The sequence below is a fragment of the Thermobia domestica genome, chromosome 1 (genome assembly GCF_964235325.1).
Source record: "Thermobia domestica chromosome 1, izTheDome1.hap1.1, whole genome shotgun sequence".
In the NCBI taxonomy this organism is placed as follows: domain Eukaryota; kingdom Metazoa; phylum Arthropoda; class Insecta; order Zygentoma; family Lepismatidae; genus Thermobia; species Thermobia domestica.
This window is the reverse complement of record NC_137454.1, coordinates 23,051,370-23,074,821: the sequence shown is the minus strand read 5'-3', so window position 1 is coordinate 23,074,821 and position 23,452 is coordinate 23,051,370. Positions and strand designations below refer to the sequence as shown.

General features: G+C 35.1%; 1 protein-coding gene across 2 annotated transcripts in view; it reads left to right on the top strand.

Moving 5' to 3' along the window:
- The window catches only part of Src42A (Tyrosine-protein kinase Src42A), a 339,096-nt gene that overhangs the window by 282,955 nt on the left and 32,689 nt on the right, over positions 1-23,452 (top strand). For both annotated transcript variants that reach the window (XM_081755251.1, XM_081755241.1), the window contains exons 2-3: positions 9,498-9,619; positions 17,612-17,775. In XM_081755251.1, coding sequence (XP_081611377.1) covers positions 9,498-9,619; positions 17,612-17,775 — 286 coding nt within the window. The remainder of the gene's footprint in view (positions 1-9,497; positions 9,620-17,611; positions 17,776-23,452) is intronic.

Sequence of the window (23,452 nt, the reverse complement as noted above, 5' to 3'; positions counted from 1 at the left end):
TTCTTCTTAAGGTTTTAATTTACTTATCACTCATAGTTGTATATATGTGTAAGCGTGTATAGGAATAGGAATAACAGTTTGTTAGTAAGTATAGATATAAAAAAATATGTCTACCAAAATAAGGAATACAAAATAATCTTTAAAAAAAGTTGATAGATCCTAATTATATCTGTATTTTTTAAAATTCTCTCTGGGACCCCTCGGTAAGGATCCCGACCCCCAGATTGAGAAACTCGGCAATATATCATACTAATAAGAAAAATGTTTTAGTAAGTAAAGCAGTTGAAGTTAGCTAATCATACAATTTACTTTATATATATATATATATATATATATATATATATATATATATATATATATATATATATATATATATATATGGAAGCCAAGCAGAGTTAAGTCTTTGTATAACATCGGTCCAACCATTTTAACTTTATGCTGCAACGCACAAAGTTAACGCTTGACTTTATTGTCATGGAGATTGTTAAACATTGTAAATCCCTCGGTAGGAGTGTCGCTCCTATGAGATCACTGTTAGCAAACATTGCGCTCCATCATTCGACCATAAAGTAACAACAGTTGACACTCGTACTATGTTTAGTTTGAGAGCAATGTCGACAATTGACCTTGAATAATAAGTGCAGACGAAGGAAAAAAAAGAAAAGTGGGCGGGCGTAGAAAACATTTGAATGAATAAAAACAAGTTTTTCTGATAAGAGGGCGTATGCATTCAAGGCAAAAGGCAGAGAAAATTGTTCCACATTCCTCAAGTGCATCGTGGCGTGGACGAAAAACAGGATGTTTCGCTGAGAAAGAAGTCTTAATACAATCGTTTTGAGTCAGAGATAACATGGGATATTATAGAAGGAGAAAAAAAGAATAAATACCTTTTGACGCAGTGTTTTGTCATTGTTCAAGCTCTGGATTTTTTTCTGGGATAGAAAAAAAGTATTAATAAAAACTAAGGTCGTTAAACTCAAGCTCAGTGTCTCTCAATGTGTTGTCCGCGAACACAACAGAAAACATGTTGTAAGTGCTAATAATGTAAATAAGTATTGAAAGTCTTAATTTGGCGATGGAGAGAGATGCTATCCTTATCGCTATTGGCGTTCGTGTTTTACAATCGAATTCATTATTTGTGATGAATGTGATACACTCATTTGTTAAGATTCTTCTCTTAAGAAGCGCGGAAACTTAGGCGCTCGGCAATTATGACAATTTACAATGCGAACCCAGATTCTTGGTCTTATGAGGTGCGCAAGCACGTACGAAGGAATTTATTTCGGAAAGTGGGGGGTCGAAAAGATTATCCAAATTCAATATGGGGATAAATTATATTAAAATTTGTAAAATCAATCCTAAAATTAGTCTCAATTTACAGAAAAGTCGGGAGGTCCGGAGCCCCCAGACCCACCGCTGTGTACGCCTCTGGAAACATTTACTATTTTGCTTGCTCACAAGTAGTATGCGCGTAAAGAGTACGTTTCATTAGGAAGAGGCAAGAACAATCTGCTAGTTAATAGTACGTATAATGATAGCAGTTGACAGATAAATAACAGCTGGGATCAATCCAGCAACCTCAAGCATCGTAGTTGTACGTTACCACTGAGCCACCGCGGTCTCTCATGTTGTTATAAGCATACAGCATACAGTACATGCATACAAGAGTTTTATGGTAATATTTTCATCTGTTATAAATTATATACGATGTAAATGTCACGGACCCCCTAAATTTGTCCCGCGGGCCACCAGTTGGGAAATACCGGGCTTAAAAAGCAATGATAGGATAGATACTTAATACCATTTAAAGTAGTGTTGTTCAAATGTCATATTGGTTCGGTCCGAAAAGGGATCTCTAATATAGTATAAAAATAATGAAATCACAACAAAATAGATGGACAAATAATTACTGTTATTCTACGTAGAGTTTCCTATCTCGTGATATTCTAGGGGGCGCAGTGGCTCAGTGGTAGAGCGTTTACCTCCGGTGTTTGGGGTCCCTGGTTCGATCCCAGCTCGCACCGTGTGGACTTTGTGGTGGACAAACACCGTGCTCGTGGGTTTTCTCGCGTTTCCTCCCACTTTCTTCATTCCACCATTTCACTCATCTCCTATCATCACCGTCTCCTTTAGCCTAACCGGCATAATCGTGGGACGTAAAATTTAAAAGATTTTTTCTCTTGATATTCTACGACTTTTACATACAATATATATATTACAAGATTTGTTGCTTTTAAAAAAATATACCCCAACCCTTTGATTATTTTATGTTTTAGACTTTTATTCAAAGACTTTTGTGTATTGCTCTTCCAATGTATTGTCTTCAAAATTGTATATAAACACTGGCATTGGATTTAGCATTAAAAGCTTCCAGGCAATACTTTTTTCTTCATTTTCCAGTGCACGTTGGTAAAGAGTACATAATCCGTAGAGCAGGACGTGTATTCTCTTGAGGAAATTCATGTATTATTAACGAATGTGTCTTGTTTGTTAGTTCAAGCAGAATGTGAATCTTTTTTGTTTGTTTGTTTGTTTGTAGATTACATTTTTAAAAAGTCATCGTTTCAACCTTGAAAAGCATGTTGTGAGGTTCCTGTCTGTTGCATTTAGCCTTGTGAAAATTGTATGACAATCCGCTTCTGTGTATATTCGCTAAATCTCGGTCCACGGTGTTTCAAACGACTACAGCTTACGTGTAGTTTCGAGTTTCGTTCCGTTATATGAATGAATAAAAAAAAAAAAAGTTTGTTTTAGAAACAGTAGCTAGTGTATCTGATGTAAACGTAATGAAAGTTTTAAAACCCATCTAGAAAGCAGAAGGAGATTAGGTAAGCTAGGCTCTTAATGCATCATCATCTCTCTCTCAATTAACGTTTTTTTTTTTTCCTCCATTGTTCAACATTGATTATTCTTGCGTTGCTGTCGCTTACTCGAGTCTGGTGTCAGGTTAACTGGTTGGGTCGAGCCCAAAGGGTAAATACGGGGTTGGAAAGGTTACAGGTGAGTTCCAGTGGTTTAGAAAATGCATTACCATGAAGTTCTACCATAACTTTTTCACGTCTTACCAAAACCTTTAAAATTCTATATAATCTCTGTGTTTGTATGTAGTGTTTTTTTTTTTTTTTTTACTACTTTAATATAGCGGAAGGAAAGATGGAATAAAAGTAAACATTGAAAAACCATGATAATTTTAACGTGACTATCTGCAGGGGGCACGGTGTCTCACTGGTAGAGCTCTTATCTTTGACGTGTCGAGTCCCTTGTTCGATCCCCGCTCAAGTAAGTTTGTGGTGGACAACATCGTGTCCGTAGTTTTTCCCGGGTACTCCAGTTTCCTCCTACATTTTCATTTTACCAAGTATTCAATCTTTATTCATTTGTTTTAAATAATTATCGTCTCCCTTACGGCTTAATCGAGTAACGTTAAATTAAAGAATTCCATTGTAACCATGCCCCTAAAATCTTATTAGCGCTTAACGAAAAAAAAAAAAAAATCTTCAAATATGAGACACTTACCAATCGATAGCTCTTAATGAACTGAACAGAATGATATAAAAGCTCGTGTGTCGTATGGTGGGAAAACAAATTAATTTGTAAACCTAAAAATTTGATTCTATACGAGGACGACTACACTCACTGAAATGAAAATTGATATTAATCTCTTCGGCAATGGAGAGCTTTTGTGATATGACGTTGAACCTTCGGGTGCCATAGGTCATAACTAACTCTGACCGATGGAACCCGCAGGTTCAATTCCGCGTTCATAAAAGCACTACATTGATTTCCGTTCTTAGCCAGCTGGATCCAGTTTCTACTTTGTGTTCCTATTTCTGCGAGATGCATCTTAATATTGTCCTCATAATCTACCTCTAGGTCTTCCTAATAGTCGTTTTCCGTTTGGTCTTCCAGTTACGATTTCGAAAGCGTTCCTACCTGCTTCCATTCCGGCCACATGACCCGCCCACCTGAGGCTCGTAGACTTCATGACTGTAACAATGTTTGGTAAACGGTATAAATTATGTAGTTTCTTGTTATGAAATTTCCGCCATTCCCCCATTCCCGTTCCTCTTAGGTCCGAATATTCATATTAGGATCTTATTTTCAATTATTTTCAGTTTGCGTTCTTCCCTCGGAGTAAGCGACCATGTTCAGCAACCATATAGGACGATAGGCATGATTATCATTTATATATTTTAAGCTTCAAATTCCTCGACAGAATTCGCGACGACAAAAGACTTTGAACTGAATAATAAGACGAATTCCCTGTTTTTAGTCGATATTTAAATGTTTCGTGAATATAGTTTTGGTCTGTTAATATTGATCCTAGATATTTGGAAGTATCTACTTTATCAAAAGTATTAGATATTTTAACGCGTCCATAATTTACAGTATTACATAGGTCATAGAGTTAATTAATTATGTATTACAAATCCATTTTTAGAAAGGTAAAGGACGTGTAACGTTTTGTTTGGGCAGATTTCATGATAGTTTAAACACTCCCCTATTTTCTTAAATTTTCCCAGTTCCTTTCGAATAAAGTGATACAGATTTTGTCCGTAAAACAGTACGAAGATTCGAGTATGAAGAAATTTGTAGAATGGGGGTCATGAAAATCGCAGAAATACGTACATTTCTCGTTATTGTTGGGATTTTTTTCATTTTCCCTCTAAAAATTCTAATGGGTTTCTTCATGGATATATGGGTATCGTAAGCACCTTTGGCACTGGAGACCCGGATTTGTTTCCCAGGTGGATCGGATTCCACGTTAAGCAAGTAGGTTCACGTCTCACATAGTCTCGCTGTAGAAAGGAACACTAAACTCAAATCACATCACATATCTTAAACTTCAATACAAGAACCCAGCGTTGCCAGATCTGGAGATTAAAAAATAGCGAGGTGCTGCTCCAAAAATAGCGGATTTGAACCATTTGTAGCCCAAACCTAAAAATGAATTATTTTGCAGCCTCACTTTTACGAATCGATATATCCATATCAATTAAATGGAAACATCTGGAGTTGGAATGAGAGATCTGCGTTTGCAACAGCGACCTCAGTTTCGGACTGTTGGGGGTGGTGTGTTAGGACAAAATCCGTACTTCGTTAGGGACAGTAGATATGATAGTGTAAAATGTTCAGCCTTTCTGATTTCCTAGGAGACATGTTTGCTTAAATCAGTTTACAGCTTTTAAATATACTTTACAACGTGTACAGTTTTTTTTTTTTTCCACTGTTATTCCCCACTTGTTTAATTAATTCATTTGCTAAATTATTTATCTGGGAGCCATTAATTTTGGAAGTTTTCGTTGTAACTTCACTACTCATTATTTTAATATGGATAATATAGTAACACAATTAAAATTGCGATGTTTACGTTTACAGAACCCAGCACAACTATAAGCATAGGCACTGAGACAGGAGCACAGTCAGTGATACTGTAGCATCCCAAAATCAACAGAAGTATAGTGTTGTCAGATCTGGAAATTATAAAATATTAAGAGTCTTCATCCCGGCGAAATTAAAATACCGCTAATTTTACAGTAATTATGTGATATCTTCAAATAGATAAAAGATAATTGAAGTATGGAACAAGAGCGCCCTAGACAATATTATTTTGCGTGAGGTACCGTTTATCACAAGTCACCTAGTGGCTTTCCGTTTTCAGCTGTTTAGAAACGCGAAAATAAATGCCAATTTTCAAAATGGCTCGAAATCGAAAGCAGATAAGTGAGTCGTGATAACGGTTTCTCATGTAAAATAATATTGTCTAGGGCGCTCTTGTTCCACATTTCGATTATCTTTTTATCTATTTGAAGATATCACATAATTACTGTAAAATTAGCGGTATTTTAATTTCGCCGGGATGAAGAGACTTAAAACAAAAATTAAACTAGTATTGAATATGTCAGTCCTACTATAATTATTGTTCATTGTGAATAAAATGCTCCAGAAACAAAAAACTTTTATTCTATTATATAAGACTAATAATTTGTGACGTCACATATGAAAATAGGAATGTAGCGCATTCTTAACAGTTATAGCCCGCAGATAATTAAAAGTAGCGTGTCGCCCAGTTTGAAATTTTGGTAGCGAGGGCACTGTCGCTCAATCCGCTACTTTTAGCCCAATCTGGCTACACTGTGAGAACGAATCTCGCTTTTTTAATGATCATTTTTGTGTTCAGCACTCAAAAACTATCCAAGAATGACTGCTTATGTATGTGTCAGTGGCGGATCCAAGGGGGGCAACCCCCTCCCCGGAAGAAGAAAGATTTTTTTTTAAACTTTGTATATAAATAAAACCCATCCCAGAGTTTGGAGCTTTTTAAAAGAATATCTAAGTAGCAGTATTACAACCCACTGCCCCCCCCCCCCCAGAAGTCTGTCCTGGATTTGCCCTTGGATGAAATCTTCTAAAAACGTGTAAAACAATGTAGAATTAAAATTGCAGTTAACTAAAAAGAAAATAAGAAAAAAAAAAACAATTGATCATACAAATCAATGAGCATAAAAATAATGATGGCAGAAGTACCTAATACAGTTACAAAATAGTTGTGAAAATGATAGTTTGGGCATTGAAAGGAATACTCCGACACGGTTACAGTTCTGCATCACGCTACTTCTTTTTGTAGACTTTCCTTTTACGCTAATGTGTATAATTCATTTCTCTGGATCTGGTACAAAAGGCTTTCATAGTTGCCAAGTAACCCATAGAACACACTGGAAAGAACACAAGATTCTTACTTATTTGTTCAAATTGTTTATATGTTCAGTGAAATGTCTTCCTTGTTTAATTCTTGGCCCACTTCAATACTAATACTAATATCAGATTGAATCTTTTTTTTTTTTCCCTTTTTCAATTCGGCAAACAAGTTCAGTGTTGGCGAATTTCCAAAGGAAACACGTTCCTTTTTACTATGCAATTCGGCAATGTGTCTGTCGAGAACCTTCCAGTTGCTGTAAACAACCTTTAATGCAAGACGTGTGATGTATTTGTGTTCATATGTGTAATGCCTTGCGTAATATGTGTGTAGAGACCATCCGTCATTCATTGTACGTTAGAATAACAAACAAAACAACACTTTCGCTTCCTGACTTTTTTGAAAAATTCATCTGTTCAGTTTCTCATTTCAAGGATGACTTAGATGGTCAGCTCAATTCAACCATAGTTCTGGTGTTTACATTAAATAATAATAATAATAATAATAATAATAATAATAATAATAATAATAATAATAATAATAATAATAATAATAAAAAGTCAATTAGTGACCTTGGTTTAAAGGGAAATAAAGAGTGCTTGGAGTTTCTTGGGCGGAAAACGTTTTAATTAATCCTGTAACAAGCAATTTTGTAGATAAACCATTATGACCTGAAGATAATTACTACTCTCAATGCACTGACCTAATTATTGTTAATTTTTTTTAAGTGGAAAAGGTTACAATTATTTTAATAATGATGTTAAATGTTAAGGTTTTATAATAAAACTTTCTCAAAAGAACAAGAAAAAATTAATAACCGTCTTTGAACAAACAAAAATCTTGCTTTGTTATTTTCTTTAAATCTTATGTATTAATTAAACAGTCAGTGTCGCATTTTGGATTTCACTTTTTGCAAAAAGCGATACAAATTTCATTAGAACTTTTTATATGTAGGAGGTGTAATGAAAATTTGGGGATGAATATTCACTAAATAGTTTACAGAATATAGAATCCCCCGTACGGAGGAGTATTTTTGATGTTTAATTGAAGGAGGAAGTAAACAAATCATTCCAGCGTAGTAGATTAAAGATATTGTCGTTACTCATATAAACATGCCCTAGGAGCACATTTGGTTGGTTTTGCATTGTCGACATGGTTGAGAGTTGGTAATTGCAAAAATTACTTGAATAATACGACGACCGACGTAATTTAAAGGATAGAAGTTGGCCTACTAACAATTTGCCAATATTTATCCATCAGTTTTGATTTCGTACCCCAAGTGCAGTTTCAACAACCATAAAACACGTTAGCCCAGTGTAGATAAAAGGTTGCAAATGTGTTATCCGAAATGTTTATTGGGGCCCTTGCTTGACAGAGGCCAACTACAATATAGGCTGCCATTGGCCCTTGCTGCTAAGGTTCTTTAATTTCACAATGCAACGATTTAGTAGGCTGCTCAACTCGATCATTCAAGTCCGCATCAACATGCAATCCTCCGGACCATTACAGAGTTAGTTTTGTTTTATAGTTTATTTTATATTCTTTATTTTATTGTCAAATTTTAATGTTTATTTAATTCATTACTTGTAGAACAATCATTTCTATAATTGTCGACGTAAACTACATCTGCACGGCAATATCATAATAAGGTATATATGTAATTAGCGATATGAAATACCTGTGCAGGCCGGTAGCCAGCCGAAAAATGTAGGGGGCGGTAGAAGTTAAGGGGGCCCGATCCAACCATATTATAGTTCATCACCATATTATAGAGTTCATTTACAAGACTACCGTGAAAATTTTAGGGGGGGCAGCAGAAATTTAGGGGGACCTGCACCTCTGTACCAGGAAAAGAACGTCAAAATTAATTATTGCTGATTGAAAAACAAAATACTGTATAGGTGATTAAATTTCGAGTTAAGTTTCTAAAGTTGGTTGTTCATTTCTAGTAAAATTTTGAAAATTTAGCGGAAAGAAATGGATAATTTGATCATTTGTGTGCTTGATAATAGGTAACATGAACGGAAGTTGTGTTTATTTTATTTTATTTTATAAGCGGTTACCAACATGAAACTATTTGGCAAGCGGAGGGAACTATTCCGCGCAAGATTACTGCATGGTTGGATTGTGTGAAAGCAATGAGCATTTGTATTCTGGACATGGTTATAGGTGTACAGAGACGCTTCAGTTGGTATCCTTACTCAGAAACGAGAAATTGCACTGCATTAATTTTAATAAAATGGAGCAAAACTTTCCTAACGCTAAGCTAACCTGACCCTACTCTACCCTACTTATCCTTACCTTACTCTACTCTATTATACCCTTTTAAAGCGGTCCTAAAAATTGATAATTTTTAAATTTCCGTAGCTGTTATTATGCTTTTTGTGGAAAACCAGGCGGGTGACAAGTTTCGAAATTAATGTCAAAATTTCTTTAGATTACCTAAATTATGAAGCTGAACGACTTTCTTCAAATCAAAATACACAGTTAAAGGAGTAAAGAGTTTCTAGAGTAAATTTTAACGTTGGAAAATTCTTTTGTACGATGTGTATAATATCTAAAGTAATTGTAGCTAGAAAATACAAATTTCGTATTTTATTTGATGCAACCCATACATTCTGAATTCATTTACTGCTTGAGTCTCTCTAATGTGTTGATTTCTAAATAATGCATACATTTTGTATTACCATTTACTAATTGAGAGTCTCTAATATTTTGATTTCTGAGTAATGTACATTCCGTATTACCATTTATTTATTGAGTCTCTCTAATGTGTTGAATTCTGTTTTTTCTCCGATAGATGGTACTTTGGTAAAATCAAACGAATCGAGGCTGAGAAGAAACTGCTTCTACCGGAGAACGACCATGGAGCGTTCCTCATCCGAGACTCCGAAAGCAGGCGGAACGACTATTCCTTATCAGGTATTTATTTTAGCCCTTCATGATTTTTTCTTCTTATTTTTTTTTTTTCTAAAAAAAAGCAATGATGGCCAAATTAAACCTCCGAGTACGATTCATCCTGTCTACGAATAATAATAATAATAATAATAATAATAATAATAATAATAATAATAATAATAATAATAATAATAATAATAATAATGATGATGATGTTTGAACTCAAGAGTATATCCAAGATGTATATATACGAGGGTAAGTCAGAATTACCCGTAACTCTTCGTACATACTGACCCTCTGTCCTCATTTATTTTATTGTTAGGCTGTTGTGGTTATGCTATGAAAAGTTTATCCTAATTCATCAATTTATCTTCCAATTTGTTGCAGATAGATCATGGCCGCTCCATAAGAAGTTTCCACCAAAGAGGAACAAACCGGGGAAAAGAGGAACCGGAGCAGTGATTCAGTTTTTGTGGTCAAAAGGTGTATCAGGAAGCATGACTAATTTTCAGACGATTTGTCTAACAGTGCCATGTCACGTATACGCTCTATGTCATTTGTGGTCGTATATGGTAGTCCGGCTCCTTCCTCGTTCATAATCTATGTGCGACCATTTTTGAATTTTTTCAATCCATTCGTAGACACTCCGTTGCGGCAAGACACTTCTCCCGTATTGTGCCCAAAGTATTTGATGGATTGCAGTTACTGATACACCTTTTGATCACAAAACCTGGATCATTGCTTGTTGTTCCTCTTTGATGCAAACTTCTAATGGAGCGGCCATGATCTATCTGCAACAAAAGGAAGACAAATGGAGGAATTAGGATCAAACTTTTACAGCGTGGCCACAACAACATAGCAATAAAATAAACGAGGACAGAGGTCAGTATCAACAACGTAAGAAGAGTTACGCTAAAATTGCGGACAATTTTTGACTTACCCTCGTACGTACTTATACTTCATTTCCTTTTTTTTTATTTTTGATTTACCCTCGTACGTACTTCATTTCCTTTTTTATTTTTGACTTACCCTCGTACGTACTTATACTTCCTTTCCTTTTTTTTTTATTTAGAAAGTCAAAGATAAAATTGCCGTCAGAAGATATTACTTCCATTCCAGTTTATATCATGTCAAAAATGTGTAGTATTGTTTAATCAAGAATTAAGTATATACTTTAGTTATACGGACGTTGCGAGATAACACTCATTCGCCAACTCGAAGTTTCTTTCATTATGAAAATTGAACAGAAACAATAAGGAAAGGGGGGGGGGAGACTACATCTGGCATACAGTTGACATGAAAAGAAAATCTATCTTTTTGTACTTTTTTCTTTACATAAAAATCATGTTTACAATGGTGCCACCAACGCAGAGTAAAGGGGTTATGGCAAGAAATGAGTTGGAAGAGTAATCAAGTTAAAAGCAAGTCTTTTTTTTTTTGTTCAGGGAACAATCTTTTTTTTTTTTTTTTTTTTTTTTAATGAGTTTAATTAATTACGTATGTATGGAAGCAAAGAAGCAAGGCAAAGTAGTACAGATGAGACTAATGTATATCACATATACAAAACTGTAGAAGTCTCAAGAGGGAAAAGGATGCGCCATGAAGTCTGGCCAATGTGTTCGGGGGTAGTATAGAAAGACATTTTTAAAAAAGGTTGCCATGTTCTTCACTGCGGACGTAGACGAACGAGTGCCAGTCTTGGAAATCGAGAGATTTCGCGTCTGGCCATCCAGACATTAGATTCAACCAGTGATTTTTCCCTGAGTTTCATCCGCCTAATGAACTGCCTATTTGAAGCACCCTGTGTTGCAAATTATCTTAGTTTCAATTAATCCAGGACATAGTGCAAAATCAATAATTTTGTGTCATGATTATTGTAGTTCTGTAACCTGAAATAACATTTGTCCGTCGTGAAATTGCTTTGTCTATTATTTTCTGCAGTCTCCAACAAAAAATGGATTTCATCATTTTATAATATCTCCGAATGAAATATTTCTGAAGATTAAGTTCGATTGAATCAATCAAATCAGGAGAACCCCGTATATGACTTGATATTTTTGTACATCTCAAGGAAAAAAGACCGTAGGCATTCGAAACGTGGGTATGGAGAAAAATAAAGAAAGTTAACTGGTTACAATGGAAAACGAATCAGAAAATGTTAGGAATTGTAGGGGGGGGGGAATAAGCCTAAATGTAGTCAAAACATGAAGAAAATTGGTTGAAAAGAAACTATATCATGAGGGGCGTGACAAGGTATGGCGGAAGGAGAAAGAGGGAGGAGCAAGAGAGTCTACAGTTCATGGTATTAAGACAAAATCGCTGTCAAGACGAGGAGATGAGCTGGGAACCGTTATGCATGTAAGGTTCTCGGTTTGTAGAAACTACCTTAACTACCAAAAATCGTTGACGACTTGTATGGAATTAGCTTTTCTTTTTCCGTAAATACACAAATTCAAAACAAATTGAAAGATATATTACGTTTGGGTCAAAAAGAAAGCTACTCGATTTGGAATGTATTGATGTGTGAAATGGATACGAACGAGTATGCACTTTTTCCAGCGTCTGTACTATTCTGTTGAGATGACAAACTATTTAGGTCATATTAGAAACACACAAGGACGTAAGCTTAGTCTTACATGCCATTCTTTGTTTGTAAGTTGGCAGGAAGCGGCATTATATCAAATCTTGAAGTTGGTTCAAGTAGATGAATTCTCTGGAAATATGAAAGCCGTCTGCTATACTCATTGAAATAGCAAATTAATCTTATAAAAAAAGACAGTGTTTTTAAATAAGAAAAGATCGTTAACTAAGCAAAGAGAAAGGTTCATTAGTTATTGCTCCGCCCGATTAAAGGAACTTGTTATGTGCAGGAACAAAAGTTGTTTTTAATCAACTTCTCCTTTAGGGCAATGGAATGCATTTTGTGTGCGAAGCTTTCTGAACAAAAGAGTGATTAAATACCATAGATTGCAGGTAATTGGTAGAGTCTGTTAAAAAAAAAAAATGCTTTTCGCATACTTGAGCTTGCTTTAGTTTCAGAGTTCATATTCTTTATTGATAGCTTCCTGGAAATGCTTAGCCTTAATGGAAAAGAATGTGTATCTACCCTTTATTTAGATTCCCTATTTAAGTTTCTCTAAATGATTGGGCTGTTACAACGTATGTTTATCAAAAATGTATTGCATTTTCATCAGACAGGGTGGAGTTACGCAAGTGCTTCCATTATTCTTATTTTAAGGATGCTTTGAAGAGAATTCCCATTAAAACGGTCAAGTTTTAATAAGGAGCTATTAAAAAAATAAAGAAATAGATATGCTTTTCTATACTTTTTTTTTTTTTTTTATTGAAGAGGAAGATGCCTACATTTGTCATGTCGATCAGATGATGGCAGTCTAAAGTCACACACTGTTAACTTCAAATTTGGGAAATATTAGGATAAAACTCAAATCTGGAAAATATTAGCATTATATGCAGACTTTGTAAATATTAGAACTATACCCGATTTGGGAAAAATTAGGATTATATGCAGACTTTGGAAATATTAGGATTAGGATTAAACTCAAATGTGGGAAAAATAAGATTATATTATACCCAATTTGGAAAATATTAGTATTAAACTTAAATTTTGGAAATATTAGGATTTTATCCAATTTGGGAAATATTAGGATTAAACTCAAATGTGGGAAAAATAAGATTATATTATACCCAATTTGGAAAATATTAGGATTAAACTCAAATTTTGGAAATATTAGTATTTTACCCAATTTGGGAAATATTAGGATTAAACTCAAATGTGGGAAAAATAAGATTGTATTATACCCAATTTAGAAAATATTAGGATTAAACTCAAATTTTGGAAATATGAGGAGTTTACCCAATTTGGGAAATATTGGGACTGTATCCAGTCTTCGGATATATTAGAATTAAACTCGATTTTCTAAATGTAATTCAAAAACTATTATAAAGTTTCAAAGCTTCAGATTTATCCCTGTCTGATTGAGATTTGTATTGATCCAAAAGTGACTATTGATGTCTTGTATTTACATTAGTTTAGTGACACCTACGTATAAAACCAAGCACCAAAGTTTTGTACGATCTTCATCGATATGGACACAAATATTGACACATTTACTGGTGCTGCCACGTCAGTACATACAGCGACGAAAGACAGAAGAATATTTCGTCGTTGTTCCATGCCATACGTGGGTTTCAATCCAGCAGGATAAAAGTATTGGTAAAATCCAGTGTTTAGCGTTCATAATACTTTATACTTACAAAGATTTTTTTATTTCTTACGTGCCTTTTAAAGGTACGTAGGGGCAGGGGTGCCATTTTAGGGTGCGGTTGTCACTCTCTTGAGTGTGAGGTATATTCTATTGATTATATTCTATTATACTTATACAAGGTCTGTATGATAAGTAATGAGACTCGCCGCGCCGCGGCGCGCGTGTCGCTGGAGCGGGTTTGTCGGTGATGGAGGATGTAGGGGGGGGTCCGAGCAAAGCAACGCACCGCGCGTCAGTTGGCTCCGAGCCTTAGTGGAGCGCGGACAAGCCTTGGACAAAGCCCTTGTGAACATTCTTGTCACGGCGGAAAATCAACAAACATGGAGGGTTCCATCGAACAGCGTTATGCGATCAAATTTTGCGTTCGCCTGGGGAAAACGGCTACTCAGACGCTTTCTCTCATCACGGAGGCCTACAAAGAGGAAGCCCTATCCAAAGCCCAGGTGTTTCGTTGGCACAGTGCGTTCCGGAACGGCCGGGAAAGCGTTGAGGATCTGGAGAGGGCTGGACGCCCGACAACAGTGACTACGGACGAAACTGTGGCAAAAGTGAGGGATCTCCTGAACTCAGACCGTCGATTATCGTTGAGATTGATTGCTGATGAACTCGATATGAACCACACAACAGTGCACAAGATTGTGACGGAACAATTGGGAATGAGAAAAATCTGTGCGAAACTGGTGCCGCGAGTGTTGACTGACGAACAAAAGCAACGACGTGTTGATTGTTGTCAGGAACTGTTGAACCTCATGAACAGTGACCCTAACTTTGAAGATGACGTCATAACAGGTGACGAGTCGTGGGTGTTCCAGTACGACCCTGAAACGAAACGTCAAAGCGCGGAGTGGCACACTCCTGCGTCCCCGCGCCCCAAGAAGGCCAGAATGTCGAAGTCAAAGGTGAAAACAATGTTGATTGTTTTTTTTTGACAATGTGGGGGTGGTCCACAAGGAGTTTGTACCCCAAGGACAAGCCGTCAACGCCGCCTTCTACAAACAAGTCCTTGAGAGACTGCACAGGAGCGTCAAGCGGAAAAGACCGGCGATCGCTAGCCGGTGGAAGTTGCATCACGACAATGCCCCTGCCCACACCGCCTTCTTAGTGACCTTCTTTTTGACCCGGATTGGGGTGGAAGTCCTTCCACAACCACCCTACAGCCCAGATGTGAGCCCGGCCGACTTCTTCCTCTTCCCGAAGCTGAAGCCACGCTTGAAAGGAACCCGTTTTGCAGACGTCACAGCCATCCAAGCAGCCGTGACCACATTTCTAAAGGACATGCCGGCTGCTGACTTCCAGGGGGCGTTTGCAGCGTGGAAACATCGATTGCAGAAGTGCATCGACGCAAGAGGAGAGTACTTCGAAAGCTTTTAAGTCCCTGTACAGATCAGATCAATAAAACAATGTTTCCAGACCTGGTCTCATTACTTATCATACAAACCCTGTATACATCTGCTTTTAATACTGAAGTTAAAAGCCTTTTAATTCAAGTAGCCCTCCAATTGTCTCATAATGCTGAAAAGAAACCATAACTGCACCCCAATTGAAATCCCAAGTGTGAACATGTGCTTCCAAAGTACCTATGGTAAAATAAGTCTTTTTTTTTTTTTTCAGATATATAAATTCAACAAACAAACAAACCATTATTACGTTGTTTTTAATCTAACACGCAGTTATATAATACTTCCTTGCTTCCAAACCTGGATAATGGAATTTTTAGTACATCAAACAATCTCTTTCAATTTATTAAGATTTTGTTTAATAGAAATATTTATCCTACGTATGTAAGTACTTTCTTCTGACTAAACTTACGGAACAGTTGTTGATTCATAAGAATTTAGTTCTGTTAAATTCAAGTTTTTCAGTAAAATCCATTATTAATCATACAAAGGTCGAATATCTATAAAAATCCAACTTTATCTTACTGTTTATGGTAATTATCAGACCCGGCAACATTGAGTTCCCTCCTTAGCATGTATTCACTCATCGCGAACGTAACTTTTTCTTCTACGCAGTGGTAAACATTACTGTTGGCAGCCTATGTGAGCATTTTACGTATTCAAAATTCATTGAAGCGAATTTTGCTGGCGTTAAAATGTCGGTATATGTGAACAGCCCCTAAACGGTTCTGGTTATATATATTGACGCATTGGAAAGACAGTGTCATTGTTAGGGTACAACACCAAGGGCGCCGATCATGCCCCCCCCCTTTCAAAGCTCATGTGGCCCCCTCATTGAATTTATGAATACCATATTTGGCATAAGTTGCATTAAATTTGTCTTAAAATTATCATATATGCCTTCTGCATCCGAATTGGCTCCCCCAAAATTACAGAGTAATCGGCGCCCTTATACAACACCACATCTGTACTTCGTTATCTAAATCGTCTGTATTATCACTGGCACTAATTCGTCCTTTGAGGTAATAAGAACAAGGGATTATTACGAGTTGTAACTGGAAAAAGTAACACACTTAAAAAAAAAAAAAAAAAAAAAAAAAAAAAAAAAAAAAAAAGAAAAGAAAATTACAGCTTGAAAGAGTCACTTTATAGAGAATAGCTGTTGGAAAGAATTACTTTTTAAAGAATTGTAGCTGAAGAGGTTCTTTAAAAAAATTGGTGATGGAAGGAGTTGCTTTTTAGAGAATTGCAGCTGGAAAGAGTTCTTTTTTTTTTTTTTTTTTTTTTTTTAATAAATTTAATTGTATGTTGAAGATATCACTCGTTAGAGAACTGCGGTTGGAAATAATCACTTTTAAAAGAATTATAGTTGATTTTTTTCTAAAACAACAAGCAGGATTATGACGGAGGGAGGTGTTTTTAAGAATGTCAGCTGGAAAGAGTAACTTCTTAGGTTAAGTTTAGCTGAAAAGAGTCATTTCTAGAGAATTGCAGCTCAAAAGAGTGCTTTTTTAGAGAATTGTAGGTGAAAAGCGTCAATCTTTAGAGAACTCCAGCTGGAAATAATAATTTTTTTTAAAGAATTGTAGATGAAGAGATTTTTTTCTTTTTAAAGAATTGATGGTGGAAGGAGCTATTTTTTTAAAGAGAATTCCAGCTGGAAAGAGTACATTTTTAGGTTAATTTTAGCTGGAAAGAGTCATTTTTAGAGAAGTGCAGCTGAAAAGAGTGCTTTTTAAAGAGAATTATATGTGGAAGATATCACTCCAAAGAATTACAGCTGAAAAATCACTTTTTAAAAATTATAGCTGTTTTTTTTTTTTTTTTTTTTTGTGGAATGAGTTACATTTTTAGATAATTCCAACTGGAAAGATTACTTTCTAGGTTAATTCTAGCTGGAAAGAGCCACCTTTTAGAGAATTTTTACTGGAAGGATTTTTTTAAAAAGATACAAATGGAAGGAGTCACATTTTAGTGAATTACAACTAAAGTTTTTTTTTTTTTGGGGGGGGGGGGACGAAAGAAAGAAATTGCATCTAAAATAATGTTAACATATGGGGATAAATATTAACATATTAAAAATATAAGGGTCAACACTAAATTAAGTAATTAAGTAGTAATGGTATTTGTTGAAAGCTTCCAAATGATGTGATGTGATATTAGCTGCATTTATAATAAAAGTGGGTTTCAAATTCCGGAAAACTTGTTTTCATCATAGGAAGGCTATAAAACTTTGGCATAACTATGAACTTTTGCTTCCTACTTGTACATTGCTTTCAAGTCACGTTCATCTGGTGTTATATGAGATTGTTTAATTTTTTTTTTCTTTTCAGTTCGCGATGGCGACACGGTTAAACATTATAGGATTCGTCAACTGGATGAAGGTGGGTTTTTCATCGCACGCAGAACTACTTTTAGAACACTGCAGGAACTCGTCGAACACTACAGTAAGGACGCCGATGGACTTTGTGTCAATCTGCGAAAGCCTTGTGTACAGGTTAGTACTAGTACTAATAAAGTGACTGAAATTGTGTGCCATTTTCCACGTAGATGTTACAGCCTTGGTTGTAATCAAACGTAACCAAATGATTTTTAATGATTTTTAATTACAGCAAGTTGAAAATACGTGTGAAAATCTATGAGGAAGTATGAGGCATATTTGGGAGTCCCTATTTTCTTTTCTTTTCTTTTCTTTTTTCTTTTTTAATTTTATATTTAAAAATGAGCAATAGTCAGTCCCGTCTTATGACCATTGTTCGTAGTTACAGGGAAATTTCTCTTCTCTAGAGAAGTTTCATAGGTAAATTTAACAAAAAGGGAAAAACGAAACTTTCCGATAAAACGAGAAAACCTAATTGGAAAATTCTCGCGTGACTGATTGGCTAATATAAATGCTCAAATTTTCCTTTGTGCTTCAGATATAAACCAATACATTGCAATTGTTTGTTTGTGTTTGTGTTCGAAGTAGCATAATTTACACTCATTGTTGACTGGGTATATTTGTGCATAGCTATATTAATTTTATGACATAACTTCTGTCATACGAACTGAACACTCAACAAACGGGGGAAAATTTTGTGTCGGTCGAGGGAAATTTTCTTGAGGGAACGTACGAACTCTGCTTTATGACTGGAGATACCAAAAGATGTTCCTCAATTTAGATTGTCTGTTCGCCAGGAAAACTTAGGAAAAGCCTGAAATTTAACCAGAATACCTGGAATATTTCTTGAAATGAAATGAAATGAAATTTGTGAGTTTTACGTCCCACGGTTATGCCGGTTAGGCTAAAGGAGACGGTAAAGATGAGAAATGAATGAAATGGTGGAATGAAGAAAGTGGGAGGAAACGGGAGAACCCCGAGGAAACCCACGCACACGGTGTTTGTCCACCACAAAGTTCACTTGGCGGGAGCAGGGTTTGAACCCGGGAGGTGAACGCTCTACCACTGAGCCACCGCGGCCCCAATATTTCTTGAAGTTCCTTTTAGTATAAAAAGTAAATTTTTCACACTTGTTTCTGAAGTGGGCTTTTTATTTATTTATTTATTTATTTATTTAAAAGAAATATCTATCCCACTCTAACATTTTCTTGTTTGATATCAGTTCAGCAATGCATTTCAGTTGATATATTAGTTTATTTTTCATGTTTTTCAATAACTCAAGGAAATAGTATTTATTTAGTATATCATATATTCATTTTTGAATTGATAAAAAAAGCAGTCTTTTTTGTTTGTTTGATGGGAAACAAAAGATTGGCAACATATGGTGAATGTTTTACTGCACTGAAAAAACTCTAAAAGGAAACAAACATTCTTCAGTTCCACTAGAAGAATACCGGAATGTGTTTGTTAAATGTATAGGATTTGATCAACATTATTCCTAAAATTATTTTTCTCTTCTTTACGGTGTTAAGTGCATTCAGTATCTGCACTATCTTATTTCTTCTTTTAAGCTTATTCATTTCTATCGGGAATAATTTTTGTTTCCATAAGGAATAATTATTAATTTCTATGTGGAATAATTATTAATTTCTATGTGGAATAATTATTGATTTCCATGTCCTACTGTGAATGATTTTATTTCTCTCTCCCTTTTGTGTTCTTCCAGCACGCGCCGAGTAGGCTTTGTGGTGGACCAACACCACGTGTTTGGGTTTTCTCGAGGTTCTCCCGTGTCCTTCCACTTTCTTCATTCCACCATTTCCACTCGTTTCTCATCATCGTCTCCTTTAGCCTAGCCGGCATAAGCGTGGGAAGTAAAACTTAAAGATTTCATTTTTCTCCCCCCCTTCCTGTTGTGTTCAGAATTTTAAAATCTCTACGTCTCTGATATCAAAGGATCACTTCGTGCAATAGAAAGTGGATAATATTGTGATCGGCACTTACTAGAAAATATGGAAATTCTATTCGCAGTTGTAGAACTAAGGGAAAGTTTAATAATAATAATAATAATAATGTAATATTTTGAAACAAAAACTTCAGATTTCAATCCGTTGAACAAAGATTCGAACGGTAACACTTCTTTACATAATCTACAGACAGGTAGACGTCTAAAAAATGCCTTTTTCCATTACGTAGGAAATCTTGAGAGGTCATGATATTGAAAATCTTTTTTTTTTTTAAGTGCTCATTGTTTTTCTCGGAATACTTCGCTTTTACGGATGTTTGAATGTAAAGCCTGTCTTACACTATATTTTTGCGTTTGCGTTCCATGGCTATAAAATGTCATCAACTGCAGAGGAAGATCGTTGAAAATGTATGTGCTTGAGTACGTTTCTAAGCGTAATGGTTCATTAAAAATAAACGAACATCGCACAATAATTGAAGCATTTTTCCACTTCTGTTATTTAGTGTACTTACTACTGTTGGGTTCCAAATGAAACGTTCATAAAATCCATTCTAGATTATATTCAGTGATTGAGTTTAATGTTTATTTAACGAAAAAATCGCCATCTTAGTGTTTTTTTTTTTTTAACTCGTTGATTTAGCAATGCCATTGTACTTGTAAACATACGGAAGACAATGACATTCCTCAAAAATTAACAGCTTGAAGGTCGACAGTTTGTATGTACCGTTTAAAAGTGATTATCGACTGGTAGTTCTTTTTCCGGTGATGGAAGCAACTTGAGGCAATTAGCAACGTCAATGCGCCATGGAATTTGGCCAACTCACTTTCATAATAATGCATGAGTGTATGACACACGCTACACACGTGAAAGACTAAAGGCTGAATGAAATAAAGCAAGTTTTCCCGCCAATTTTACTTCGTTTTGCCTCAAGAATTCCCAGACTTGAAAGCGAGGATACTAGTAGCAGCTACTATGGAAGTGGAAAACAGGATTTAAAGACTATTATTAAAAAGTTTCAAATCACTTTGTATAACTGTTATTGTTATTCGACTAAAAGCTAAAATAAACATGTCTAATCTGCCATTCAAATTAACTACGTTGTTTCCAAGGTACGTTTCGAGGCGCCGCGGGCCCCTTTCAATAGATGCAAATTAAAAATAGGAAATATACAATTATCAGGTAAAATTGAAAGGACATTTCTTAAAGGCACTTTTTTTTTCTTTCTTTTCTGGTGAACCTCAAAATAGCCGTTTAGTCTACTTTGCACTATGTTATTGTTCTTACGCAAGGTTGCCAGGTTCTTATTACTACGATTATGGACCGAAATTTTTGTATACCAAATCGTGATCCAGCTATCTAGTTCATATTTAGTCTAGCTCATAAAGTATCAATGAAAAATGTTTCCATTACTTTCTTTCAATATTATTTATTGTGACGATCAAGCCTTCGGCTCGCTGTACACTATAGGTTAAAATTATGCTTAAGTAAAAGCTCTAATTGTTTTTTGTTTTGTTTTTTTAAATTAAATTGAAACAATACAGCTTCCAACCTGCAATTAAATTAGGATTGCCAACTCTGGAAAATAAAACCGGCACCTCCTCAAGATTCCATATGATATAGGTCTAAGTGTCAAGTGTATCTGTTCGACCTACCCATGGGAAGGAAATGTACTATCATAAACAAAAGTGTGTTAGCACCTGTATTCTACATATCTTTAGTACATTCAATAATATGCTTAATAGATACCTTGTGCTATAAATGATAAACTGAAACCGGCATTGGTCATTCTATTGTAGTATTTATCAGTAACTGCCACTTCTTTAAAATTATCGAAACAAATGAACCAAAGTATATTAATCTTTACGTGACAATTTTGGATTTGGAAAATGAAATTTATTCTTTAAACTTATACTTCAACCACAGGAAATTGCTTTAAGAAGTCCTTTTTCACTCTTAATAAATGTATAAAAATCCTTACAAGTAAATTTAGAAATTTTCCCTGATACAGTCCCTGTCATCTCTTTAAAATTATCTAAACAGATGAACAAAATATGTTAATCGTTGTTAGTTCGTGAAAGGTGACAGTTTTGGATTTACAGAATGAAAAGTTACTTTTTAATCTATACTTCGAACTAGGTGAAATTCCTTCGAACTAGATACAAATTTGAAAAAACCGGTCATAAAGTGGCTGGTAAGAAGTTTGTATCGGTCACCGACTTTAATCAAAATAACAGCAATATTTCCGACCCGACCAGTAGAAAACCGGCCAGTTGGCAATCCTAAATTAAATCAACACGATTTAAAAAAATAAAAAAATAAAAAATTTAAAAAAAATTTTAAAAAAATGGGGTATTGGCAACATGGCTTAGCACCTAATAGTGCAGGTATCAACATCTATTAACGAGACACACAGACTGAAACATTTTCTCTTTATTCTGTTACGATTGTTAGATTTTTCCAGATCTTCACTTTAATCGTAGTGATTTTATTAGTCTGAAAATGATTGGACGGATAATTGTAACCAATGGTGTCTTGTATATATATATATATATATATATATATATATATATATATATATATATATATATATATGTGTGTGTGTGTGTATATATATATATATATATATATATATATATATATATATATATATATATATTTTCATTACGAATGTATTTTAATTTAAAATCGACACTTTTAAGCTCGTGTAGGGTGCGAAATCAAATATATTAGAGAATTGTTAATTTAAATTTTTTATTACACTGTGAACGAAACAGTAAGTAAAAACTGCTATCAAATATAAAAGATTGTTTCCAGGATAAGACATATATTTGTGCTTTCGTCTCATTTTGTTTGTTTGTTTGTTCCTCCTGACAAATACAGGTTGCTGTGAAAACGTAATAAGGTTTCAGAAGGGATTCGATGCGAAAACGTTTCCCCCAAGATGTTAACGTTAATCTGATGGAAAGCCATGTTTATTTGATTTTGCTGCAAGTCAAATAAAGTATCCGAAGCGTCTCGTATTATTGGATTTTAGAGTTTCTTGCTATTGCTGTTGTAGCAATAAAAATCTTACTTTGTGTTGAGCATTGAGTTTTATTCTTTCGAACAGTTTGTGTGCACTACACTGTTGATGTTTTTCAGCGTTAACGGCAGAGGGCAAGAACCCAGCAGATGTATTGATTTGACCGTGAAAACATCACAGTGCACTCAAAAAGTATTTTACTTAGCAAAATATTAGAATTTCGCTATCACCCTTGCATAAATACCGTTTTTACGCGAATGTAGGCCGCACTTTTTTTTTCTATATTTTGGCTTGAAAAATAATGGTGCGGCCTGTAATCGAGATACTCCCCCCCCCTCAGATCATAAATCGTCAGTTTCAAAATCACATGTACACGTATTATTTTGCAGCCTTCAATTTGAATCATTTAGTTGTAACGGCATATTCACATTTCCTGTTTTAAACTACAAAATAAAGCAAATCTTTTTTCACATCTGGATATTTGCACTTTTGCCCTTGAAACGAATACCGACTTTTCAAACTACTTAAGAGTCTTCATCCCGGTGAAATTAAAATACCCCTCATTTTACAATAATTATGTGATATCTTCAAATAGATAAAAAATAATTGAAATGTGGAACAAGAGCGCCCTAGACAGTATTATTTTACATAAGAAACCGTTATCACGACTCACTTATCTGCTGTCGATTTCGAGCCATTTTGAAAATCGGCATTTATTTTCGCGTTTCTAAACAGCTGAAAACAGAAAGCCACTAGGTGACTTGTGATAACGGTACCTCACGCAAAATAATATTGTCTAGGGCGC